The following is a 27,838-nucleotide window of genomic DNA, read 5'->3' as shown; positions in this document are numbered from 1 at the left end:
AGCTCGACGCTTTATTCTCATTTACTTATAGAAGGGAATTGTTATTTCGAGAGGGGGTAACTTACCTGTTCATTCAATGCCTGGTAACAAGTCTCACCAACACAGCCTGGTGTGCTGGGGCGAACGCAGGTAATGGCAATTTGTTTCTGTCCATTGACAGGTGTCTTCTCTACTTGCTCCCAGTGCTGCTCAATCTCATCTCCTGTGGGAGGTGGTCTCTCCACCAAGTCAACGCAAGCATTTCCATAGTTGGCATCACCACCCAATATTTTTCCATTTTGATGCAGGTGACTCCCTGGTAATACTGTAGGTCTTCGAATGGCCTTGTCTCCATCGGTTCTGGCACCATCCCCAGGCTTACGTATTGGTGTTGGGGCCAAAAACTGGATTGGTCCTTCTGCAGTCACCAACCGTAGAGGGCTTGGCTTGTTAAGATAATTTGTTTGCGGTGATCTTTGAGAATCCAAAATTGAGGAGCTGCTACCTGATTTTCCCTCTTTTGATACCTTAAAAGTGTCATTGCTGGGATGAAGGCCGGTGTTTAAGCCAAGAGTTTGCGTTCGACTTGTGTCCATTTCTACAGACGGTTTTGCAGCCTGAGAAAACAAGGTTGATGTATATGCATTGTCAGCCAAAGGTGTACACCTTGTCCTGGACACATGGTTTACACCCACAGCGTTTTCCTTCTGTTCCACCCTTGGCCCTGCTTCCCAAGCCAAACTTTTTAGCGGTGGTTCTGGGCTTGAAAGATCTAAGTAGTCACCCCAATCATTATACTTTTCGTGTGCCTGCCATGTGCCACCCGAGACCTTTTCCAAGGCCTGTCGCACGGTACGGAACTCTGACCAGTCCAGCGTTTTTATGTGGTTGTCCAGTGCTCCCAGTCTGTTAACGCTCGGCTGTCCCAACGGCTGCTTCAAAGCCGTGTTTGCACCTGACGGGCTACTGGTGGGCTGACGAGATTCCCTAGAAACAATGCAGAAATCGTTAGCTGAAACAAACGGTTTACTTAGCAAATGCAATGGCTACAATAAAACTTATACAAACAGTTAACAAGATTGTGACTTTAATCTGGGCAATTCACCTCAAACTAAACAAAATACCAATATCTAAGGGCACTGGAAATTAGAAGGCCTTTACATTTGAGTTACGTATGATGGAAGCTAGCTTTGTTCATCTTTTGTGAGCTCTAGTCCCTTTAATTCATCACTGGCAGGACCCAAAAGACCACGTTGCTTTAGAATGGTCACGTATGAAGTGCACCGGCCAGGATAACATTCCGAATTTAATTCACCTGTCCGGTTGGCCAGGAATGCTGTGCAGAATCTCTTCCATCCACCTTCTGCGGATTCCAGGGGTCGCGGCTGCCAAGTTGATTACACCGCCTTCAAACTGAGGCGAGCGGACGAGTAAAAAACATCCGATATGCAAATCGTCTTCCTGCACACACCTCTGAGCTTTCAAAGATTAGCCCCAAACAGTGTTAATATTTTCCAAAGTATTTTAATATTTAATCGGTGTGATCGTCATGTACTGGGGTTCATGTTCAACGTGATGTTTTTTTTAATAGAGGCCAAGGTGTTTGCCTCAAATGCTAAATATCATCCATCACCGAATGATCATTCAGGCACGTGGCCTCTGTGGCACTTACTTGCACATTGAATCCATAACCTTTGTGCACCTGGATCTCTGTAACTCCACAGCATGAGGACAGATCGAACTCTCCATCTGCTGCTGATCGCTGGAACAAGAGGGACAAATGCAAGGTGTCTTACATGTCATCGTCATATTACAAACCCTGGTTGCGGGTGAGGAGGGGCATTGCGGTATCTATGACCGAACAGGGCAGCCGATTGTTAAAGAGGGACATTCTACACCCTCACTCCCCGACAGAATCAAACTCAAACTAGGGAAGTAAAGCAACATGCTCCACCGCATGTAGGACAAATGTATGTGGAGACAAGTGATTTTGGAACAAGGACCTTAGACAATGCACACAATGTATATTTAATTTGGAGATGGAATCCAAGCATTATGGAATGGCCATTCCTCGACAGGTTAGTTAATATCCGTCTCTTAAAGTACACTGGTTACATCATTTGACTGAAAACGTACAAATGGATAGCTTCCTGGATTTCAAGTCCCGCCATGCCATCTCACATATGCAAAGCTTAACGCTTGCATTCTGGGCTTGCTCCTTCGGCTCCAGAAATACTGCTGCTTGTCGTGAATGAAGATGTGCGGGTGAAGTTGGCAAACAGCGGCTACAAACGGATGTTTCTACCTGACTTTCGGAGGCTGGCAGCACCCACAAAGGAGAGCAGAGAGAACGAGAGGACAGGAAACCAAAGGAACCCGCGTTCTCCCATATTATGCTCACCTTTCGGAATGCATTGCCAGAATTTTGTGAAATGTTTCATATCAGAACAGCATTGAAACGGATAAGCACAATTCGCAATGTCATCACAAGAGTCAAATAATCTTTGCTAATGGGCGGTAGAGCCAGTGATGTAGTAATTGTGGAAAAGTTATACTGGGGAAGATTGGCCGCAAGCTAATCAACAGGATGCGACACAATGAGGATCTGCGGATCGACTTGTTTTTCCAAGTTACTTCTATGCAAGAGAAAGCGATTATGCTCATCGAGCCTGCACAATAGTTGCTGACCTATGGTTGCTTGCCCATACCTATGTTTTTAAATGCTGAGCGTCAAAATAAGGAAGCAGTACCTACCATTTTGTAAGTCTTTGGTATGACTCGGTCGGGGCCGGGTTCGAACCGCCGACCTCCCAGACTCGGGGCAGATTTGACGCTCCAACAATAATGCCACTAAGTCTGATGCAAACCTTTACTTTATCATAATAAAGCCATGTACCAAGTTTCCAGTGAAAAAAAACAAAAAAAAACACCTTTAGAGGCCATTTTTCCCCGCAAAGCGGGAGTTGGCCTTTTTCGGGAACCGTGGTTGTTGTTGTTTTTCGGTCCCCTTTTTGAAGCAATGTTTTACGGCCGGATGCCCTTCCTGACGCCAACCCTTTTTGCCGCCTTTAACGACAAACCAACCCATCCAGTGAAAAGGGATGGAAAAAAGTGCAGAAGACCACAGGTGGGACAGACTGACAGACAGTAGAGCAATCCTAAAGTCCCCTCCGGGTAAGGGACTAATAATTGAACGTCAACCCTTTAAACTAATGTATTCATCATTTAAAAATTTGTTTTACTTTGACAGCGGAGTTTTGTACCTCCTTTCCTGTGGAATCCCGGAAGTAAAGCAGGACATTATCTGATAGCAGGAACCAATTCTTCAACCACTGCAAAAAAATGGCGCATAAAAGAAACAGCTACAGTAACACAATGGGAGCAGAAGTAAGCTATTCATTGGTTTGTTGGGGCTACATCAGCTGCACACAAGCTTTGTTGACGTTACAATTGATTCCTGTTATGACACCAGAACTCGCTCCATGCTGTCCACCACAATTTGCAACCAAAGAGTCAGGCAGCGGCAATATCCTAAAGAAGCCGAATTGGAGCAATGTCAACCACCATTGAGATACGAACAATCTAGATCATCTCGATTACTGGTTTAGCAAGTTATAACAACCCTGATTTTTGGGTGACATGTTAAGGCTTGGTGGCATCTCAACCGACAACCAAAGTTGGTGATGGTCTTTCCTGATGTCATCAACGAGAAAAAAAAAGTCTCGTTATAATTCCACGACATTTGATCTTGCATTTCAATTGAATTATCATCTCATGGACAAACAGACGAAGGTAGCGTGTATGGCGGAATAGCGATCTGACCTGTCCGTTTGTATCCATCCACGCCAGCCAACCCTTCTTTGCTTTTATGGCAAGATCCTGAAACACAAAAATATTAGAAAAAAAGCAAAAGTTTTCAAGCCCAATCCTAACTGAACTGGGTGATTTTTCGCTTTTCCTGACTGGAGGCGGTGGGGGGAAAGGGTCAGATAGGAGGGGCCTTCCCAGCCCTCCACTCATCTCGGGGCCATCAACTGTCCAATGAGCTTGAAAATTTGCACACGCATAGATCATCACATAATGAACGCGATGGTAAAATTATTTTTTTCATATGTTATTTTGGCAAATTACTGCCGAATGGGTTATCAAACAAGATCAAAATGTGCGCAAGACCCTCGAGAAAAAAAGACATCAGAGGAGAATTTGAAATCCCCAGCGGGGCCCTCCCAGCCCCCTCCCCAGTGCAGCTAGATTTACGCATTTCCCAAGGAATAGTGACCATATAGATCATTCTGGATAAACAGGGCAGTTACTGTGCTGTAAACAAAACAACGTTCCTGTGCTGTTCACCAAAAGATTGCTTATTGGAAACTTAATCCTTCTACCGAAACGTGAAATTTCATGACCATGGCACCAAATGCAAGGCATCCATGGTAAAAAGGAATGACACTCCGATTACACAAATAACTACGTATCACCATTATCCCTCTCACACTGAGACTGGGTCTAATAATCCGTGTAAAATGCAAAAGCAAAGCTTCAGAAACCTTAAAAAACTAGAACGGTACTCTTCAACGTCGCGACGTCGACCAATATGGCTTTGCTCACATTATTACATCATTATACATACTTGTACCAAGTTTGATTTAAATCCTGTCAGCTGTTCTCAGGTATCCCATTTTTTAACCTGACATGACCTCTGACTTTCAACACCAAAATCTAATGGGTTCATCTTTGCATCATAATACATATTTGTACCAAGTTTGGTCGAAATCCCCTCACTGGTTCACAAGTTATCGCTGTAGCAAGATTTTTTACTGAACATGACCTTTGACGTCATGAGCCCAAAATGTAATCAGTTCACCTTTACATCATTGTACATACAGGTACCAAGTTTGACTTGGATCCCTTCAGACGTTCTCAAGTCGACTATAAATTCTCCTCCTACTTTTACTTTCCAATTGGTCACTGGCTTTGACACCAATACAAAATGTTATTACAGACCCTGTAGGCATCAAAAAGCTACATATATCAAACAAACCGTTTCAAATGGAACACCTCGCTGCCATTAGAGCATTTGAATGGCATCAGATGCAGCAAATGTGAATTCTTTTCTGCCTCCGTTCCTACCCCGTTTTAGAATCCCACGTGGGCTTGGACAACTTGCTAGTTTACGGTATTCCAATTCATCACTGTGCGAGACAAATATCTGAATAATTCAAGCCTGTTTCATTTACAGCTACCATTTTGATCTCTTGCCTCAGACCATGAATGGGCGAAGATATCTGACAATATTTAGGTCTGAACCTTGCATCATCAAAGTTTAGTGCGTGTGTCTTCCTAACCACCACCCCTGAAACTGCCCCACACTTTTCTTTTTTTTACCTCCGCCGCCAAAGGTGGATGGAGGTTGTGTTTTCACCCCTGTCTGTCTGTTTGTCTGTCCGTTTATGAACAAAACATCTCAAAAAAGTTGGGGACGGATTCGGACGAAATTTGGCAGGGATGTAGCATGTGTGACAAGGAGGAAATGATTAGATTTTGGTGAAGATCCGCATTCGGATCCGGCTACTAGAATTTTTAAAGTAATTCTTCACCATTGGGAGATCGGGCCAAAAACGATACATAGCAGGATATCTCAAAAGGTTATGGATGGATTTGGACGAAACTTGTTGGACAGGTTGGGTGTCTGACAAGGAAGAATCGATTCAATTTTGGTGAAGATTCGGATCCAGATCCAGCTAGTAGAATTTATTAAGTGATTCTTCACCATTGAGTGATATGGCCAACCAGGTGGAGGTGTGCTCTCCACTGAATGTTTTCGTTTAATAGGCTATAAGGCTCATAGTGGAGCTGTGACGCACTCACGCATACACCCACACGTCGTCACTTCCCGGGTACTAGTCACGCCTCAATAATGGCGCCTCCTTTCTCACCACACTCAGCGGGGCATTTCCAAAGGAGGCATTTCCTCCTCCCCATGGATGCCAACGTAAGGGTTTTTTTTTTCGTGCTCTTAACCTTTTAAATGCTGAACTACAAAAGCAAGGAAGCAGCACGTACCATTTTTAACGTCTTTAGTAAGACTCGGCTGGGGTTTGAACCACAATACTCAGAACAGACGCTTCACCCTCACAGTGCAACAATTTATACTTCTGAAGCCTCATTTAATTTACAGCATGAAGCTTTAGGGCAACAAAACAACAATAGCAGGGATTATGAGAGCATACAGTGCATTCAGAAAGTATTCAGACGCCTTGACCTTTTTCACATTTTGTTATGTTGCAGCCTTATGCTGAAATCGTTTAAATTCATTTTTTCCCTCATCAATCTACACTCAATACCCCATAACGACAAAGAGAAAACGGGATTTTAGAAAGTTTTGCAAATTTATTAAAAAGAAAAAACTGAAATATCACATTGACATAAGTATTCATACCCTTTGCTATGACACTTGAAATCTAGCTCAGGTGCCTCCCATTTCTCTTGATCATCTTTGAGATGTTTCTACACCTTGATTGGAGTCCAGCTGTGGTAAATTCAATTGATTGGAGATGATTTGGAAAGGCACACACCTGTCTATATAAGGTCTCACAGCTGACAATGCATATCAGAGCAAAAACCAAGCCATGAGGTCGAAGGAACTGCCTGCAGAGCTCAGAGAAAGGATTGTGTCGAGGCACAGATCTGGGGAAGCCTACAAAAACATTTCTGCTGCATTGAAGGTTCCCAAGAGCACGGTGGCCTCCATAACTCTTAAATGGAAGAAGTTTGGAACAACGAGCACTCTTCCTAGAGCTGGGGCCGCCCGGCCAAACTGAGCAATCGGGGGAGAAGGGCCTTGGTAAGAGAGGTGACCAAGAACCCGATGGTCACTCTGGCTGAGCTCCAGAGATCCTGTGTGGAGATGGGAGAAGCTTCCAGAAGGACAACCATCACTGCAACACTCCACCGATCTGGGCTTTATTGCAGAGTGGCCAGACGAAAGCCTCTCCTCAGTGAAAGACACATGAATGTCTGCTTGGAGTTTGCAAAAAAGCACCTGAAGGACTCTCAGACTGTGAGAAACAAGATTCTGTGTGCTTTTCGGTGGAGTGTTGGTGGTGGAGTGTTGCAATGATGGTTGTCCTTCTGGAAGCTTCTCCCATCTCCACACAGGATCTCTGGAGCTCAGCCAGAGTGACCATCGGCTTCTTGGTCACCTCTCTTACCAAGGCCCTTCTCCCCCGATTGCTCAGTTTGGCCGGACGGCCAGCTCTAGAAAGAGTCCTGGTTGTTCCAAACTTCTTCCATTTAAGAATTGTGGAGGCCACTGTGCTCTTGGGAACCCTCAATGCAGCAGAGATGTTTTTGTAGGCTTCCCCAGATCTGTGCCTCGACACAATCCTGTCTCTGAGCTCTGCAGGCAGTTCCTTCACCCTCATGGCTTGGTTTTTGCTCTGATATGCATTGTCAGCTGTGAGACCTTATATAGACAGGTGTGTGCCTTTCCAAATCATGTCCAATCAATTGAGTTTACCACAGGTGGACTCCAATCAAGGTGTAGAAACATCTCAAAGATGATCAAGAGAAATGGGAGGCACCTGAGCTAAATTTCAAGTGTCATAGCAAAGGGTCTGAATACTTATGTCAATGTGATATTTCAGTTTTTTCTTTTTAATAAATTTGCAAAACTTTCTAAAATCCTGTTTTCTCTTTGTCGTTATGGGGTATTGAGTGTAGATTGATGAGGGAAAAAATGAATTTAAACGATTTCAGCATAAGGCTGCAACATGCAAAATGTGAAAAAAGTGAAGGGGTCTGAATACTTTCTGAATGCACTGTATACTGGTCAGCAGACATGCATTTTGTCAGGTAAACGCAACATCGACATGAGGAGGATTGGGGCTTAACTCACCACCTCAGTAGATTCCGTGCTCCGTCTGTCAAGTGACCTAGATCGTTGGGAGATTGACTTCGGAGATGCACATTCTGGTTCGTACACCTTTCCGTGCATACCCTGTGCACATCATCTCACATTTAAACACGATTAGTCCAAACAGCTAACTTATGGCTCATGGGTTTAAAAAAAAAAAAAGACTACTGGATGGGACTCAGACAGGTAAATGCTTGCGGTACCTTCTCAGCTCTGCAAGCAGAGCGACCGCGCCGAGGTGCCACGTTATAATTACACCCAGCGCTGCCTTGATCCTCAATTTGACCAAATTTTGCTGGAGCCTGGACTTTCCTGCCAAGATCCAAAGCAAGGAATCACCAAAACATGCCGGTTACTGCACTGCCATTTATTTTCTAAATGCGCCATCTTCTCACCTGCGTTCCTGACCAAAAATCCGATCCACCTCATCGCGCCCTGGGCTGCGTGTGCGAAGCCGCTGCTCAAGCCGCCTTCGCTCCACATCGAATGCTTGCCGCTGGCTGATTCTTCGTGCACGTGGAACATCTGCCAATGCTGCATACTCGCGACCAGTGCGCCGACCCTCACGGGTGCACGCTTTCCTTCTGATTGCCGACGTTTGAGAACCGGCTGATGACGTCACCGACGAGGTTTCTCTTGGGCCCGAGCTTGGAGACACAAACTCTGCATTGACCTCCATGTCTACCTCCACTTGCGCAGCATCGTGCTCGGGTGGTGCAGAGTGAATTGGAGGTTGCCTTGAAGATCCTGGCTTTGGAGAGGTTTTCTGATAATGCTGGGGTCCTGAAGAAAAGGTGGAGTGATTTGTCATCAACTGCCAGGGTCATTGTGTTTAATACGCAAGTTGCACAATTATTTCACCAAGTACTTGCAACATCCTGTTATCAAGGGGCTTTCGTAGGATCCACGCTTCATATCCCTGTGCGAGGAAACAGGTTCCTGCTCAGCCGAGAGTTAGCTGCAAGTGAGGGTAAAGATTACCTTTGCCAGACTCATCTCGACTCGTGCCTTGACCTGAACTATCCAGTCTTGTTCTTCTGGTCACCTGCTTTCCCTGGACGTTTGAAACTGCCATTGCAGATGGATTGTGATGGGTGGAGTCCTATGAGAACAAGGACAATTCGTGGCTGTGACATTGCCAGGAATTTGAGGAAGTTCAAAAGTTCAAAACAGAAATACAAACAAGAAAAAGAGCAATCAGGGATTGCAAACCCTCGCCAGGATGTATTTTCAGTGGTTTTTAAGGCTGTGTGAAAACAAATATGGCGGCCGAACCACGTGACCGATGACGTCATAATTATTTTTTTCCTAAACTCATTTATTCCTAGATTATGCTCAAGAAATTTCATCTTGATCAGATGAAGTTTTGTACTTGTCAAATTATGACGTCATAATGGAGGCACCTATGACATGACATCATCATTCACAGATGTTATTCCCCATGGAGAGTTCTTTACAATGAGCCACGTCTCAATTTTTTCTATGCAGCGCTTTCGGAGATATTGAGGTGCAACGTTTTTCGGTTTTTCCAAGATGGCGGCGAAACCACGTGACCTATGACGTCATAATTATCATTAAAACATTCTACAGGTGGAGTTGCACCTATGGTGAAAATTTCCTGTCGATCGGACCAACAGTTGCAGAGAAAATCATATTTATTCTGTGCGGACAAACAGACAAACATAACAAACGCACTCAAATGCAATACCTTCTCCTCTGGCGAGGGTAATAAAAAGATTACCTTTTTGAATTTGCAAATATATGGAGAAAATTTTAAGAAGGGAGCACAGGTTTCAACCAGATGGTATTCATAGAATACTTACCCTGCGCTTCAACTTGGTGCGAGCCAACTCTTCTGTTTTTGAACATTTTTTTTTTTCTTTGATCCGACATGGCTGCCAGACCACGTGAGCGATGACATCATAAATTTATATTCTCTAAATAATTGTTGCATAGATCACGCTCAATACATTTCAAACTGATCAGACTAAGCATTGTCCGTGTCGAATTATGACGTCATAATTATGGCACCAATGACGTCATCGTTAACAACACCTATTCCCCATGTGGAGTTATTTACAGAGTCGCGTTTCAATTTTTTCCCATGCAGCGGTTTTGGAGATATTGAGGTGTAACATTTTTCGGTTTTTCCAAGATGGTGCCTGTACCACATGACCTATGACGTCATGATTATCATTAAAATATTCTAAAGGAGGAGGCGCTCCTATGGTGAAAATTGTGTCCATAAGACCAACAGTTGCTGAATTTTTTAAAATAATGATCGGATGGATGTGTTGTACTTGTCGAATTATGACGTCATAACAAAGGCACCGATGACATCATCATTAACACATCTTATTCCCCATGGGGAGTAGTTGACAATGAGCGCCAGGTCAAAATTTTTTCCATGGAGTACTTTCAGGGATAAAGAGGTGCGAAGTTTTTCCAAGATGGTGTCTGTACCACGTGACCTACGACGTCATAATAATCATTAAAATATTCTAAAGGAGGAGGCGCTCCTATGGTGAAAATTTCATGTCAATCGGACCAACGGTTGCAGAGAAAATGAATTTTTTAAATGGAGACACGTACGTACGTACCTGAATGCTTAGCCCCGACTTTAGCTTCGCGAGCGCAGGTTTCAATGAGGATAAAAGAAGAGGGTATGGGGAAGGAAGCGATGTGTTTGAAGAGGTGCATGCTTGAACAGGGTTTTTTTTTCCTTTGGCAAAGCCGTAGTTCAAGGTAAATAGAGTCGAAAACCTGTTAATGTTTGTGCAAGAACAATGAAGAAATACGAGCTAAATCTCAGATTAGAAATGGCACAACAAGGGGAAGTCGAGGACAAGTGGCCTTGAAAAGAATGGGAGGATGGACCAGTAAAACACGAGAGCATTACCTGTATGTCATACCCCATATTAACCAATGACCAGATGAACGTACCTGTATGTCATACAAGTTTTAACACATCATTCAAACACTGCAGAGGAAAAAATTGCTAAATACAAATACAAGTACCGGAGTAAGAAGCCATCTTATCAGCTTACGTTTCGAGAGGCTTCCTGTGGAGGTAAAAATGCGACTCGAGGTAGCTCACCTGGCTGAGAACCCGCGTGGTTCGCCTGGTTCGCGGTGCCAAGCAACCGTGGAGGTTTTTGGCATGCGATGCACCTGAGGGAAACAAACAAACTGTAAAAGACGCAAAACCCGCCGGCAAGTTGTACAGAGTGTAATCGGCCACAGGAACCGATCTGGGCAGAGAGGTCCAGAGAGCAAGAGGGGAGGAGGGGAGAGGGCAAGGCAGGAAGCTTTGTTCAAACAGGTAAGACAATGAAACCTGTCTTGCCAGCTGACTCCATGCCTGCCCACATTTACCTGATATCCCCTACCCTCATCTCGTCGTGTACTTAAGTTTGAGTGAGTCATGTGAGGCTTATGAAAGTCGGGATTCATTGTGAACAACCAAAACACGTGGTCCCTTGGTCCAGCTAACTGTTAGGCAAAGGTACTCACCTGAACATCAGTCCAGGTGTGGCGTCAGATAAAACCTACAGATTCCAATTCCCAACTCACACAACCTCGGTGTTTCCCTCCCCACCCCCCAATCCACACAAACGAACCCTGCTAACCTTATCCACCTGTGTCCCCAACCCCCCCCCCCCCCCCAGTCCATGCCTCATCCCGCTCACCTTATCCACCTGTGTCCCCAACACCCCCCCCCCCCAGTCCATGCCTCATCCCGCTCACCTTATCCACCTGTGTCCCCAACACCCCCCCTCCCCCCAGTCCATGCCTCATCCCGCTCACCTTATCCACCTGTGTCCCAAACCCCACCATCCTTACCTCATCCTGCTCACCTTACCCATATGTGTCCCAAACCCCACCATCCTCACCTTATCCCGCTCACACCTGTGTCCCCAACCCCACCCTCCCCCCAGTCCATGCCTCATCCCGCTCACCTTATCCACCTGTGTCCCCAACACCCCCCCTCCCCCCAGTCCATGCCTCATCCCGCTCACCTTATCCACCTGTGTCCCAAACCCCACCATATCCCGCTCACACCTGTGTCCCCAACCCCACCCTCCCCCCAGTCCATGCCTCATCCCGCTCACCTTATCCACCTGTGTCCCCAACACCCCCCCCCCCCCCCAATCCATGCCTCATCCTGCTAACCTTACCTTACCATCCTGTGTTGTCGTCCCACCTTTCCTTTCTTAAATGGCCTATCTTTACCTTTCACACACACGTTGGGGAAACATTCAACTTTGAGGATTAATGGTTTTAATGACTGAACTTGAAAGCTGTAAGACAGAGTGGAGCTTGGAATGCGACACCGGCGCCTTTACTACACAATTAGGGGGGCGGGGAGGGGGGCGCTGCTTGACAACGTCACTCGGGTTACCTGTTCAGGCTATCTTTAGTAGCAGCTGAAACACAAAAGAGCATCTCGAACCATTCTTCTCCGGAGTCTTCGCTCTGCCAATCACCCGTGGCATTTCGACTTGCTGTGTAAACAAACACCACGCACGTCATCCTCCACCTTCATCTCGAATCCCACACCTTTCCTCACCAAAACCCGCACTCTTCCTCACAGAGGCCGAAGAAAGTGAGCACAAACGGTAAAGAATCATTTTTTAAAACACCAACAATTTACATGGATGGTAAAGATTCCCGCTGCCTGAGCTAGAGCAAACCGGACAGGTTTCCAACCTTCCTTCCCTCAGATTAGCTATAAGGGATGAGATAACATTAACAGCACACGATGGCGTCCGTCATGGTGACCGAGAAACGTAATGTACAAAACCTGTAGCATTGTGAAGTAAAATAAATAAATAAACCACGAAGACACGTGACTGACCAACACTCTCGAGGGCGACCAGCAAAGCAACACGGACGTTGTTTCTACACCGCTCGAATAGCTGCCGCGAGTAACGTAAAACCACCCCGGCATCTTAAAGCAAAGATCACGTTTAAACGAAAACAAGGTAATTGTGATTAAGGTAAATCGAGGGATTCTGTGGTAGAAGCCTGGCAAACTTTCGTCGTGGTTCATTTAAAAATTTCTTCATATGAAAACAGCAATGAAGGTATTTTAATCCCTCCCTTTGTGAGAGGGATGTGTGTGTGTGATACATTACATTAGTTATGGCGAACTCACAGGAAGGCTCGTCGTGTGTCCCTTCCACCTGCCTCACGGCCAAAGGAACCCGGAGCTTTGCCCTTGAGATGAATCTTTTTGAGAGGAATTCAAACAATGGGCAGGAAGCACGTTGGCAAACGAGAGGAAGGATGAAGAAGTAAATGTTACGTCACGCTTGGCAACAAATAAAAATAAAGTAATTATTGGGCACAGAAAAATGCACATTTTCCCCAAACCGTTCATCCAATAGAAACTCATCGAACTACGAGGACTCTCTGTACCTGTACCTGCGCAGCTCGTGTTCTGTTGCCCACTGTGAAAAGGCGCGAGCACGGGACGCACAGAGGGCGCGGATGAAGGCATGGCGGGTAGGGGTGGTGGGCAAATGGGCATAATGCACCATTGTAAAGGGGGGTGATGTTGGGCTCGTGGGACAAAGACATGGTTATTTGGGTTTGGTTGTTGGGCAAGCAGGGAGAAGGCATGGGAAAAACGTTCTTGGTGGGTGGATGGATAGGAAGAAAACTTTTGAGGAATGAAAGAACACACCAGATGGAAAGAAAATATTTCAAAACATCATGGATGCGTCGCTAGGATGGAAGTTTTCAAAAATAAATAAATAAATGACTGCAGTTGCAATGTACTTCCAAAAATTTACTGTAAGAAATGCACGATACACGAGTTTCAAACATTCCAAAAACAAAACTTGATGACATCATCACGGTTAAATAAAGCAAAAAATTAAAATGAAAAAGACGGTACAATCTTGATACTTTATTCAAGGTTGGAGATCAAAAACTTATTACAGGTCAGAAATAAAAGGGAAAACATACAGGGATTGTAGGGAAGGTGAGGGTGAAATAAAGACGTCATTTGCCCACAAAGCACAATGAAGAGCGAGATTAGCCACACTGTACAGCAAAGCTGCGATGCTCCGGCACCGTTATCATACAGCAGCCCAATGCTGGGTTCATGGCGGCAGATAGCGTGGAATGCCAAGCACCTTGACCCCCAACGGTCGACATTTGTGCCCGACCTTCAATACCGGTATCGAACGAGGTTAATGACGACTCGAGAGGAGGTGGAGACGGGGCAGGGTGGGGGGAGGGTCAGACCCATAAGAAACTGGACAGCTGCACAAGACTGCCTCTTAAAGGGGGGCATGCTTTCAACAGGGTTACGGTTTGCTTGGTTATTTTTTTCTTTCTTTTTTCTTTTTTTCAACTACGTGAAAAAAATAAAGTTAGACAACAAAAATGTCAGATGCCCTGGGATCTGTGTGATGCTCAGAAGTCCCGCTGATGGTAGCGCTCTGGACAGTAATACTGCGTGACCACCACGCGGTTCGCAAACTTGCGGCCACTGAGGGCCTGTTGTGCCTTCTGGCAGTCCTGCACCGTGGTGAACTCCACAAAAATCTGTGGTCGAGGACATGGGAGGACGCAAAAAAAACTTTCAGACAACAGGAAAAGTGGAATCAAATGTGCCTTAAGTGAGTGCGGGAAGTCGTCGTTGATAACGAACACGCAACACCGAGAGCGCTCACCTTGCCACAGCCTGGTACGTCGATCCCATCGACTGGCCGAGGTATTTCGATGGAGTGCACGGCACCGTACTTCCCACACTCTTCGCGAATGTCCTCGAGAATGTCCTCGTACTCTTCCTCATCCACCAGTTCCGCAGCGGTCACCATATTCATGAGGCAAAGCACCTCTGTGGATTGTGTTCCTCCCTGCTGCACTTGGCTCGACTGCAACCCAGGAACCTGCAGGGTCACGGGGGTCTGCACAACGGAGTCCAGTGGGGATTCAAGGAAAGGAAGGAAGCTTGTGTTATAGTGAGTTTATAGATCACTAATCAGAAGACAGAAAGGAGGAAGCTCGGGGTAAATAATTTTTTTGGGCAATTTTACAAAGAGACCTCTGTCGATGTCAGGACATAAGATGCAATTGGCTGCAACTCTTTCGAGACGAAACGTCCTTCGCTCACCGGATTTGGGAGTTTTGCACCCACACTCGCCCTCTGCACAATCAGCTTCTTCTCTCCCAGTTGCATTCCATTCAAGCCAGCAATTGCCTGAGGGGAAAAGAAAAGGGCAGGCTTTCTGGGTAAAGGCAGAAATAACACCATAATGCCCCTTTAACAAAGTCTCAAATGATCAATCGCTCTGCTGCATTAGATGAAATGTACCTGATCGGTGACATTGACATCTGCGTACTCGCAAAAGGCGTATCCCTTGGAGAACGACGTAGCACTATCCTTCACTAGGTTGAAGGCCTTCAGAGGCCCAAAGGAGATTAGCAGCTCCTTAACCTGGTAGATGGGAGGGGGGAGGGCAGGAAGACAGACAATAACAATAACCAACAGTTTACTAAGCAACCAATGACTACCTAGGGTTATAGCAATTTTATTTATTTTTTTGTGTTTCTCCCAAAACTGAAACACAAAGTCAAATCGGCCAAATGGCTGAATCGATACTCGCGTTGGGAAGAGATTTTGAGTCGATTCTCATACTACCGATTTGTAACGGACATGCTCAGAGGTTCCAGATGGAATGCTAGCTGAGCAATAAGGCACGGCTGGAGTAATGTGCGACCTTAACGTACATGGCCAGCCCAGCGAGCACAGCAAATGGAGCCTCGATGCAACATCAAATGTCCCACACAAAAGCAGGGGCACGGTGTACGGAACGGTTTGGAGAATGCCTCATCACCACCAAACTGCACCGTACGGTTTGCAGAGAGCAAGTAGACCCTCAAAAAAAAAACCCTGCCGTCCTGAGCTGGGCCCTGGGCCTGAGGCCCATGTGGGGTACCAGCCACGTGGTTTGGCGAACCTGTGGGGTTTACTTGCCTTGGTTGGGCGAGCCCAGGACAATGTCGCGGAGGAGCACAGTACTATTGCCCAATTGGTACTAAGCGCCAAGATTTAGGCTCATATTCGCCCCTAGCTGGGGAATGAGAATTCAGGGAAGAAGAATAAAACAGCCATCAGTATCAGAGGCAAGCTAGAAATGTTTGTTATTGCAATAAACACAGCCAATGCTACTACAGCTGAAAAATTGATTGGTATTTGTACAGTTACTTTGGCTGCCGAATGACCAGACACCAATAACATGCGTACGCTTTTGATGTCCCCACTTAGCGTTTTCTGACGCAATCAAAGCCCAAATAACCACGAAATGGAGCCTCACCTGTCAACTCACTGTCTTTCTCACTTTCCAATTCAAATCTTGAAAACCTAAAAAGCCTGTGGGGGAACCTGCAAAGCCCTGCAAAAAGAACGCTGTTTTCCCTCCCTCGGTAAGGAAGGCAAGCCGATCTTCTATTCCTTGGCCACTTCCGCGCATGAGAAAGTCTTGCCCTTACGCCCTACAAAAGTAAAATAAAAAACAGGAGGTGGTTGCAGCTTCTATCTTGAAAGACTGAAAACAATGGTTTCCGTGGATCTCTGTTGTCACCACAACGTGCCACTGTGGTAGGGAAAGCTCGCCGCTGGCTTGGCGCGACGCTCCCTCAATAGCACGCCGTGCAGGACCTTACCTTGAGGAAACACAACTCGCTTTGAGGGAAGGGGGGAATTAAATTAAGTCACTGCTAGGTTGGCACAACAGGCAACATTGGTGCCATGCCTCACAAAATCCGGAGAAGCCATGATGCAGTGCGGCAGAGACGTGACTCGTTTAATCAAAGTCGTGTGTAAAAACACAGCCCAACAAACCCGGAAGGACACCCTGTTAACTTAACCAACAACAGGCCCTTGGTACTTGTGCTAAGATTTTAAACCTTCATATTCTAACCTTAACCATACCCATTAAATCCCTCTCCCTTTCCAACCTACAAACCTCATTTTATGACACACTCAAATTTCAAACCCCAATTGCACTCGGTATTTAATATCCTCCAAACATCAAACTTTGCTCCCCCACCTCCCACCCACCACCAATCAAGGATGGACTGTGGCCAATTACAATCGACACTCAAATTTCAAACCCCAATTGCACTCGGTATTATGCTCCAAACATCAAACTTAGCTCCCCCACCTCCAATCAAGGATGGACTGTGGCCAATTACAATCGACACTCAAATTTCAAACCCCAATTGCACTCGGTATTATGCTCCAAACATCAAACTTTGCTCCCCCACCTCCCACCCACCACCAATCAAGGATGGACTGTAGCCAATTACAATCGACACTCAAATTTCAAACCCCAATTGCACTCGGTATTATGCTCCAAACATCAAACTTAGCTCCCCCACCTCCAATCAAGGATGGACTGTAGCCAATTACAATCTACACTCAAATTTCAAACCCAAATTGCACTCGGTATTATGCTCCAAACATCAAACTTAGCTCCCCCACCTCCAATCAAGGATGGACTGTGGCCAATTACAATCTACACTCAAATTTCAAACCCCAATTGCACTCGGTATTATGCTCCAAACATCAAACCTAGCTCCCCAACCTCCCACCCACCACCAATTAAGGATTGACTGTGGCCAATTACAACCTAAACCAAAAATTATCTGAGAATATTTTCTAACAGCCGAAATGAATGTGATAAATTTTGGAAAGGTGGAATTTTGTAAATTCTGACCATGAATCAAGTAAAAACAATGCAAAATCTGCCATTTAACACCACCCTTAATCCTATGCGGAGTAGGCTGCCATGATCACAGAGGCAATTGGCGAAACGTCTCTCCCACAGTTCTAGAGCCAGAGTGTAATGTCAAAAGTGGTCAGCTACCAACTGAAAATGCGATTCTGTCAAGGTGTGTGGTGCAGTACCGTAATGATGAGGACTTGCAAGATGGGCTGGTGTTACTGCAGGAAGGGTTAGGGATGGAAGAATATGTTTGGTGGGGTGGGGAAGCAGTGCTGCTTGTGGTCACGTCTGCATACCTGGTCATCACTGAGGTACGAAGGCAGCCCTCCGATGAACACCTTATGCGGCGAATCCTGCACAACGGTGGAAATCACACCTGGGGAGCAGGCTGCAGTCAGTGGCACCAAAGCAGAATCAACAAGCTGTCCGTAACGCGCGAGCTGCCCCACAAGGGGGAGCACGCAGATGTGAGAGGGCAAGACCCTCACTAATACCTGGCACGTGCACGGGTGGTGCCTCCACCATGCCAGGGAGTGGCTGGTAGTCATGTGGTCTCCGTAGTTTCAGAGGCTGCCCCTGGAATATGATCCCATCGAAAGCCAGAGCCTGTGTGGTCTCGTCAACAGAACGCAGCTGTGAATGAGTGTAAAAAGAAACCGACTTAACAATTGCAAACCTAAAATCAGAGATACATCTGGTTCTTACTATTTTCTTGTATAACTAGTGCTAGACAGATGGTCTACATTTGAGATGGGTAATCTCAGCTATCGCCACAAGTAGGGAGTTATCCTTGACAATATAAGATGGCATAGTTCATGGTTTGGTCCATCCTTTTAGCATATTGAATGAATGAATGAATGAATGATCGTATTAAGGCCATTTTTCCCCGCTAGAGCGGGGGTTAGCCTTGCGGGCCCCATGACAATCATGGTTCCCTGTTTGAGGCAATGTTTTTATGGCCGGATGCCTTTCCTGACGCCAACCCTTGGTCACGCTCTTCAATGCGCAGGGATACAGTGTACCTATTCTGAATCGGGGTACACACCGTGATCATTCATCCCAGCAAGCTGGTACTCAATTTGCCGACCTCGGAAGGATGACAGGCTGAGTCAACCCCCCTGGCGTTAATTCAGCGATCGACCGGGATTCGAACCCAGGATCCTAGGATCCCAGGCCGGCACCCTAACCGCTAAGCCAACGCCAGGCTAGTAGTAGGAAGTTGACCTTTTGCCAAAATTACCTTTTAGCATATTGAATGAAGAAAAATAACATTACATTTCCGTTTGTATTCAGACGACTTCTTCTTCTTCCATATGCTCAAAATAACAAAAACGGTTTAAAAAAATACAAAATGAAAATAGATTTTATTCAGCCTTGACCTTTGAGCTTTAGATCTAAAATATAATCAGCTTCTAGCTTTTGATTGGTGAGCCAATAATGTTACCCAATATGCAAAATCTTAGGATTTCTGGTCAATTGGATGAAAATTGACGATTTTATGCAACCTTGACCTTTTGATTAAAAAAAAAAAAAAAGCCAACTCCTAACTTTTGAGTAGTGAACAAATTCAGTGACCCAATATGCAAATTCTTTAAATTTCAGGTCAAACAGGTGAAAATTGCCACTTCTACACAACCTTGACCTTTGACCTTTTGATCTAAAATCTAATCTAATAATAAAAATCTAATATAATATAATATAATATAATTATAATATAATTATATAATAATATAATAATAATATAATCTAATATAATATAATAAAAATCTAAAATCTAATATATAAAAAATCTAATCTAATATAATAAATCTAAAAAAAATCTAATAAAATCAAATCTAATAAAATCTAAATTTGATCTAAAAAAATCTGATCTAAAAAAAACAACAAAAACAATCAGCTTCTAGCTTTTGATTGGTGAACCAATTCAGTGACCCAAAACGAAAATTCTTAAAATTTCAGGTCAATGCATGAAAATTGATGATTTTAGGTGACACTGACATTTGACCTTTTGCCAAAATTATTAATTTGCCTTCTCCATATTATCATAATAAAGCTTTGGTGAAAATTTGATGACGATAGCTCAAATGGTAAAAAAAGGTTACGGCCCGGACAGACACACACACGTTTAATTAAGTATTACTGGACTGTGCCTACGTCTGACAATTACATACGATTGGAACCCAACTTTTAGACCTTTAAACCCTTAAGACCCCACACACTCTTTTGGAACCTTAAGACCCCTTCATACCCATTTAGAACCTTTAGAGACACATACACTGAAAGACGCATTAGACCTCTTTTGCGGTTTCGTCCTTAGACCCCATTGTAACCAAAGTTAAGACACCTTAAACCATTTTTAGACCTTTTAGGCATTTAAAAACCCTTGACACCATGGACCCCTTAGAAAATTGAAATAAACCTCCGCCTCCACCCAGAAATAGTTTTTGACAGTTTTTGTTTGCTGCCATTTGGATCGCATCACAAGTGGCAATGATGACTCAAAACTTATATCCCAAAGAAAAACTGATGCTGAAAAGTGAAACTGGAATGACTGATAAACGATCATAGAACGGGAAACCAGAACAAAATGCTGTGAGAAATACCGAATGGAAATTGCCAAAAGCAAAGCTATGGGAAGTATAGAGCGAGGGGTGGGTTGTAGCTGATGAAGCTACGTTAAGGGATAGGTGCCTGGAGGTGGTTGGTTGGCACGGAAAAAAAAAAAAAAAAAAAAAAAAAAAAAAACTTGATCTTCGGTCAGATAGGAGGCCCAAAACGTGCCTGAATCCGTCTCCTAGCCGAGCTTCCATAATTTCATCCTTGCTCCCCAGCAGTACTTTTGGAGGTACAAGAAGCATGGATTAGAAATCTTAGCAGGTGGAATGGAACGAGGTTGCCATGGCTACCAGCTCCACCCAGTGCAATATCTGTCTGCTCACGGATTTTTAAAAAAAAAAGTTTAATTCCTGTTTATACCAATACATGCTCCAAAAAATTGCTCATTTTAGTCGCGACATTGAGGAACCCGTCAGCAACAGGTACCCTGTTAGTATATGATAAAATGAGCCTTCTGGCTTGGTTGTAGTCTGTGAAAGAGACAGATAGCAGTCGGCTGTTCTGTCTCTCCCCCCGAGAGAACACCGACATACATATGTGTTTGTATGTACATACATACATGTATATACAGTGGGGTGCAAAAGCAGGAGTCCAGCAGGAAGTTTATTCAGAGATGTGATCAAATAAATAATTGTAATATGAAACCAAAAACACTTTCAAGGGATTTCCATGAACTCTTAAGGATATAATATTAGTATAATAACAACACTTAGGTCAGCTGTGCAACCAATACGTGGAAAGGAGTGGTCCACACAGAAGGACAGGCGAACAAACATATTATTAGCTAGATACTATATCAGTTTAGAAGCTGGCTCAAGCCTCAATTTCAGGCAGACATACCTCGAGGAACGCAAAGTTTTTGTCCAGGTTGATTTGCACAGCCAGCACTGGATCTCCTGGGGCTGTGTTTAGACCAGCCAATTTCATCTGGTTGTTGAAAAAGTCCAGCATCGCTTCCTGTACAAGCCACCCCACCCCATTAGTAACACGAATAAAAACACAATTTTTTTTTTTACAAAGCATGGCCTCATGAAAGATTAAACAGCAGAGGAAGAAGTGGGTCAGACCAACACAGCAGGACTGAAGAGAACAAGTGGGAAGGACACGGCGTCATGTTCTTACTTATCCGAGGGCCGATGCGGCCAGGGAACGACATTACGGTCGGGGAAGGAAATTGAACATAAGACTTTCTATCCGGAAGAAAAGCACCAAAGGAAAACCATTTAATAGAAATTAGGCAAATCAATTTAAATTATATTTATTGCCGAAATTACAATGAAAAACGTTTTTAAAAGCGATTACAAATACCATAAAAACCACCTTTAGAGGCCATTTTCCCCCGCAAGCGGGGGTTGGCCTTTTTCGGGGACCATGGTTGTTGTTGTTTTTCGGTCCCCTTTTTGAAGCAATGTTTTACGGCCGGATGCCCTTCCTGACGCCAACCCTTTTTGCCGCCTTTAACGACAAGCAGGGAATTACCAGTGAACTGGTACTCAATTAGCCGACCTCGGAAGGATGACAGGCTGAGTCAACCCCCCTGGCGTTAATTCAGCGATTGACCGGGATTCGAACCCAGGATCCTAGGATCCTAAGCCGGCACCCTAGCCGCTAGCCCAACACCAGGGATGGTGGGATTACAAATACCATAAATGGGGTGAATTTTTTTTATATCAACATCAAGATATATTATATTCATTTTGGGAAATATTAGAACTATTCTTTGAACACAAGTGGGATGCAAAGTGGGAGTGGGATTTTTTTCCCCTCGGCAAACCTAAAGTTCCCAACACTCGATGAAAGCTTCGCTTTGTACTTGATAAGGGCCATTGGAATAGGTTTTGTTCGGAACATATTGGTAGAGAGTGACGAAATGCTTCATGGAATGTTTCTCACCATAGATCTGGAGGCAAGATTGCCAAATATTCTCCTCAATGCCACAATCTAATCTGATTTTTCTCCTGGTATGAAAAATGTTAACTTTGTAAGAACCGATCCACCTTTTATCCTTCAGATATTCGCAATAGGACCACCTTGATATGTTCAAGCAGGTTGTTGAGTTTCCGTAAAGCCTCCTCGTGAACATCGCCTGAAGAGATATACAGTACCGTCAAACCCCGACATTTGCGGTGGATAAAATGTGACCTGCTTCTTCTACATTCGCGACCCTGTACTTTGCATATTCATGGTTTTTGTGGGCATCAACCATCCACTGACCCCCAACATTGTTGGTATTTTCTGTTTTAGGGAAAATCCTGGCTCACAGCAACAGCAGGGGGGGGGGGGGAGAGGGAGGTGAAAGGGGACAGCAGGGGGAGAGGTGAAGGGGGACAGCAGGGGGAGAGGTGAAGGGGGACAGCAGCAGGGGGAGAGGTGAAGGGGGACAGCAGCAGGGGGAGAGGTGAAGGGGGACAGCAGGGGGAGAGGTGAAGGGGGACAGCAGGGGGAGAGGTGAAGGGGGACAGCAGGGGGAGAGGTGAAGGGGGACAGCAGGGGGAGAGGTGAAGGGGGACAGCAGGGGAAGGTGAAAGGGGACATAGCAGGGGGGGGGGGGGGAGGTGAAGGGGGACAGCAGGGGGGGGGAGGTGAAGGGGGACAGCAGGGGGAGAGGTGAAGGGGGACAACAGGGGGAGAGGTGAAGGGGGGAAGTAGGGGGAGAGGTGAAGGGGGGCAGCAGGGGGAGAGGTGAAGGGAGGCAGCAGGGGGGGAGGTGAAGGGGGGCAGCAGGGGGAGAGGTGAAGGGGGCAGCAGGGGGAGAGGTGAAGGGGGGCAGCAGGGGGAGAGGTGAAGGGGGGCAGCAGGGGGAGAGGTGAAGGGGGGCAGCAGGGGGAGAGGTGAAGGGGGGCAGCAGGGGGAGAGGTGAAGGGGGGCAGCAGGGGGAGAGGTGAAGGGGGGCAGCAGGGGGAGAGGTGAAGGGGACATAGCAGGGGGGGGGGGAGTTGAAGGGGGACAGCAGGGGGGGGAAGGTGAAGGGGGACAGCAGGGGGGGGAAGGTGAAGGGGGACAGCAGGGGGGGGGGGAGGTGAAGGGGGACAGCAGGGGGAGAGGTGAAGGGGGACAACAGGGGGAGAGGTGAAGGGGGGCAGTAGGGGGAGAGGTGAAGGGGGGCAGTAGGGGGAGAGGTGAAGGGGGGCAGCAGGGGGAGAGGTGAAGGGGGGCAGCAGGTGGAGAGGTGAAGGGGGGCAGCAGGGGGAGAGGTTAACAGGAGACAGCAGGGGGAGAGGTTAACGGGGGACAGCAGGGGGAGAGGTTAACGGGGGACAGCAGGGGGGGGGGGGAGAGGTGAAGGGGGACAGCAGGGGGAGGGAGAGATGAAGGGGGACAGCAGGGGAGGGAGGTGAAGGTGGACACAGCGGGGGGGAGGGGGGGGTGAAGGTGGACAGCAGGGGGAGAGGTGAAGGTGGACACAGCGGGGGGGAGGGGGGGGTGAAGGTGGACAGCAGGGGGAGAGGTGAAGGCGGCCAGCAAGGGGGGGGGGGGTGAAGGTGGACACAGCGGGGGGGGGGGGGGTGAAGGTGGGCAGCAGAGGGAGAGGTGAAGAGGAACAGCATGGGAGAGAGGTGAAGGGGGACAGCATGGGAGGGAGGTGAAGGGGGACAGCATGGAAGGGAGGTGAAGGCAGACAGCAGGGGTGGGAGGTGAAGGAGGATAGCAGGGTGGGAGGTGAAGGGGCATTAGGGTGGGGGTGAAGGGGGCACAGCGTGGAGAGAAAGATGAGTGGTTTCCCCCCCAAAAAGAGAACCTGCCCAAACAGTCACAAAAAAGAGCAAACCAAGTTCTGATACATTCAAAGTACACCGCCCCCATGCCAAATAATTAAATATCCTCCAACGCGGCATTGCCGGGGCACCCCTGGCGCCCGGCAATACCGCCGTGCAGCTCATAGAGACTGTATTTGGAGGGAGAGGTGCGCAATAATTGATTGATTAATTGCATAATTAAAATCAAGAAAAGATCATAAAATATTTTCTTCATCAATTGGCTAATAGCATAACTAAACCACTAGTGCTTCATCCGAAGATGTATCTTTTAGAAATTTAATTAAAGGCATTAATTTTAAAAAAATTAAATAATTAATTGATTAATCAATAAATTAATGAATCGATTAAGTGATTAATCAATAAATCAAAAATATCCTTGATAGCCACATCACTTGGTCACTGTCATGTCCAAATATTAGCTTTCTAGCTCAAAAGGTGCCTGTGATTTGCCAAGATGAGAAAGAAAATAAATAATTAATATATGAAAATAAATAAATAATAATCATAAAAAAATGAAATAATTAATCAATTCGCTAATATAAGACATAAACCACCACCATTTCATCAGAATCTGTAACTAAAAAAAAAAATTTTTTTAGCCATTAATCGAATAATTAAATAATTAATCGATTCATTAATAAATAAAAAATAGCCTTTGCAGCCAAATCACTTAGTCATTGGCATGTCCAAATATCAGCTTTCTAACTCAAAAGGTGCCCGAGATAATGGCCAGAAGAGAAAGGAAATGTTTAAGTACTTAATTAATCGCTAATAATTAAATAACTCATCAATTAATTGATTAATCAAAAAACAAAAAATACAGTTTTTGACAAAGTACTTGCTCACTATTGTGCCGAAATTTCAGCTTCCTAGCTCAAAGGATGGCTGAGATATCGCCCGGACAACCAAGAAAACAAACAAACAAGAAAGAAAGCAAGAAAGAAAACAACCAGAGTGAAAACTGAGTACTCCCTTTCAGTGTGCGTCACTGCCGAGCCCCCTTCGGTGCCCGGCAATGACTTTATGCAGCGCCTGGAGATGGCATAGGAAAGGTGCGGTGTACAAAAATGAACAATCCAATGAGTATGGTGGAACATGAGTGTGGCCAAGGTGGCAACACCAAAGAAAGCAAGTTTCGTACCTCAGTGGCTCCAAAGGGTATGTTTCCAATGTACAGGCGTCGTGCCTGTCGTGTCAGCTGGCTTCCTACCACAGGCATAGCTGTGGGTGTCACTGTGAGGCCAGAAGAGCTTGTCGTAGCGAGCAGAACAGTGGCAGGGATCTGCCCAGCAGCTAGGAAACATTGGGAAAACATCAAGATGTCTCTTAAATTTAGTCTCCGAGAATCTAGAGTTAAAAGTGCTGACATATGCCTCAAGTTCCACAATCCAAAGCACTACATTGGCACAATTCTCTAATCGCAAAGCCAAGAAAATTTAAACTATTTGTTCAGGTTGCTATCTTTTTTGCAATTTCAATTGAGGTTGAACTGTCATTATTTTTATTGTGCTGCAACAGAAAGACTTTTCAAGTTCTGGTGTGACATAAACATTGCCTGAGGAGGGAGGTACCAGACTTGGTGAGTGGCATTGTGGTTTGAGCATCTGCTCGGAATCTGGGAGTGTGGAGGTTCCATTTCTGGCCCTACCTGAGTAAAACTAAAGATTAATGAACAGAATTAAATAAATTAAATTGGTATACAGTCACGTGAAAAAGTAAGTACCTCCATGTAAAGTTTTGACTTTTTCAACATATTTCAACATACAGCTATTTGATCTTCATTTCAACAATATTGATAGATAAAGGTGATATAATATAACAAATATCATGAAACATTTACATTTTGTAGTCCATTGTATAATTTAAACAAGCGTTACGCCGAGGTCCCCCGTCGGTGAAGTGATGAGTTGACAAAGTGGAAGACGCAGAAAACATGCTATGATATGATATTTCGCTCACAAGGTTCAGACATACATGGACGCGGCCATCTTGGATTTTGACGTGGCGACCCAATTTTCAATAGCGTTCTTCCTTATGCCGAGATACACCCACATACCAAATTAGAAGTTGGTACTTCACTTATTTTTCAAGATATTCATCTCACAAGGGTCAAATACATGGCGGCGGCCATCTTGGATTTTAACGTGGCGACCCAATTTTAAACAGCATTCTTGCTTGTGCCTGGATACACCCACACACCAGATTAGAAGTTGGTACTTCGCTTATTTTTCCAAGATATTTCGCTCACAAGGTTCAGACATATATATGGTGGCGGCCATCTTGGATTTTGACGTGGCGACCCAATTGTCAATCGCGTTCTTCCTTATGCCGAGATACACCCACACACCAAATCAGAAGTTGGTACTTCGCTTATTTTTCAAGATATTCATCTCACAAGGTTCAGACGTACATGGCATCAGACATATATGGCGGTGGCCATCTTGGATTATGACGTGGGTTGCACCCACACACCAAATTCGAATGCGGTCCTTCGCTTACGCACGCACGCACGCCCGCACACAAACACGCACGCCCGCACGCACGGACGGACGGACGGACACACGGACTGAGGGGAAAACCATAGTCCCCCTTTCGCTCCACTGTGTGACGGGGGACAATAAGCATATATGCAAATTTCACATGTGGAAAAAGTAAGTACACCCCATGAAATGTTTTCCATCTTTTTAACATATGTGGACATATCAATATTTGATCTTCATTTAAACAGTTTATATAGATAAAGGTGATCTAATTGAACAAAAAACAATGAAGAATTGACTTTGCAATAATTTATTCAACAAAAAATTGTTGCACAGCACAATTGCATGCACAGCTCGTTTCAAATCCCCTCAACATCTCGATGGGATTTAGATCCAGGCTTTGACTTGGCCATTCCAGAACCCTCCATGTCTTTCTTTTCAGCCATTCCTTGGTGGATTTACTGGTATGTTTAGGGTCATTGTCATGGTGCAAGGTCCACCTTCGGTTGAGCTTCAACTTTCCGACAGATGGCCTCACATTATCCTCAAGCACCCTCTGGTACAATGAAGAATTCATAGTGGATTCTATGATGGTGAGCTGCCTCGGCCCTGATGCAGCAAAGCTGCCCCAAACCATAATATTTCCACAACCATGCTTTACAGTTCGTATCAGGTTCTTGTGGGCAAATGCTGTCTTTGGTTTTTGCCAAACATGTCTTCTGGTACTGTGGCCAAATAGCTCTACCTTTGACTTATCTGTACAGAGCACATTGTTCCAGAAGTGCTGGTCTTTGCCTAGGTGTTGATTGGCAAACTTTAGTCTTGCCCTGATGTTCTTTCTGGACAGCAAAGGTTTCCTCCTGGCACACCTCGCATGTATATTAAATTTGTGCAGCCTCTTTATAATGGTAGACTCGTGCACTTTGACATCAACAGTGGCAAGAGCTACCTGTAGGTCCCGTGATGACATTCTGGGGTTCTTAGAGACTTCTTTCAGCATCTTGCGGTCTGCTCTCGGGCTGAACTTGTTGGGGTGGCCTGGCCTGAACAAGTTGGCAGTTTTTTGGAATCTTCTCCACTTGTACATGATCTTCCGGACAGTCGAATGATCGATTTCAAATTGTTTGGAGATCTTTTTAAATCCCTTCCCAGACTCGTAGGCATCAATAACCTTCTTTCTGAAGCTCTTTTGAGAGAGCTCTTTTGATCAAGGCATGGTGACGCCGCACACTTCAACAACAAAGAGCACACCAAACTAAATGTCTGAGTTTTAAAAAAGACAGGTTCCTCCAGGATCCTCTCTAATGATGTTCTAATCATTTGCACCTGAGCTGGTGCACCTGA

General features: G+C 45.4%; 2 protein-coding genes across 11 annotated transcripts in view; both read right to left on the bottom strand.

The window, feature by feature from the left end:
• LOC137426804 (myosin phosphatase Rho-interacting protein) overlaps positions 1-12,656 on the bottom strand; it is a 57,577-nt gene extending 44,921 nt beyond the window's left edge. The window contains exons 1-12 of one of the 3 annotated variants that reach the window (XM_078778994.1): positions 12,487-12,656; positions 12,297-12,399; positions 10,992-11,065; positions 8,876-8,996; positions 8,290-8,677; positions 8,098-8,206; positions 7,877-7,978; positions 3,802-3,858; positions 3,243-3,311; positions 1,652-1,741; positions 1,295-1,392; positions 66-966 (exon numbers count right to left, since the gene is read on the bottom strand). In XM_078778994.1, coding sequence (XP_078635120.1) covers positions 66-966; positions 1,295-1,392; positions 1,652-1,741; positions 3,243-3,311; positions 3,802-3,858; positions 7,877-7,978; positions 8,098-8,206; positions 8,290-8,677; positions 8,876-8,969 — 1,908 coding nt within the window. In that variant the 5' untranslated portion in view covers positions 8,970-8,996; positions 10,992-11,065; positions 12,297-12,399; positions 12,487-12,656. The other 2 variants (XM_078778995.1, XM_078778993.1) reach the window with 2 other exon arrangements.
• A 1,017-nt stretch (positions 12,657-13,673) lies between these two features.
• LOC144892410 (splicing factor U2AF 65 kDa subunit-like) overlaps positions 13,674-27,838 on the bottom strand; it is a 51,236-nt gene continuing 37,071 nt past the window's right edge. For 2 of the 8 annotated variants that reach the window (XM_078778979.1, XM_078778983.1), the window contains exons 4-11: positions 25,156-25,307; positions 21,097-21,213; positions 18,135-18,273; positions 17,937-18,028; positions 15,225-15,347; positions 14,956-15,110; positions 14,581-14,833; positions 13,674-14,452 (exon numbers count right to left, since the gene is read on the bottom strand). In XM_078778979.1, coding sequence (XP_078635105.1) covers positions 14,321-14,452; positions 14,581-14,833; positions 14,956-15,110; positions 15,225-15,347; positions 17,937-18,028; positions 18,135-18,273; positions 21,097-21,213; positions 25,156-25,307 — 1,163 coding nt within the window. In that variant the 3' untranslated portion in view covers positions 13,674-14,320. Of the gene's footprint in view, positions 14,453-14,580; positions 14,834-14,954; positions 15,111-15,224; positions 15,348-17,936; positions 18,029-18,134; positions 18,274-21,096; positions 21,214-25,155; positions 25,308-27,838 lie in introns of all 8 variants that reach the window. The other 6 variants (XM_078778981.1, XM_078778986.1, XM_078778985.1 and 3 more) reach the window with 6 other exon arrangements.

This window comes from Myxine glutinosa, chromosome 5, assembly GCF_964187855.1.
Source record: "Myxine glutinosa chromosome 5, kmMyxGlut1.1, whole genome shotgun sequence".
Lineage (NCBI taxonomy): Eukaryota > Metazoa > Chordata > Myxini > Myxiniformes > Myxinidae > Myxine > Myxine glutinosa.
Note: the sequence above shows the minus strand (reverse complement) of the source record. Positions and strands in the feature narration are given on the sequence as shown.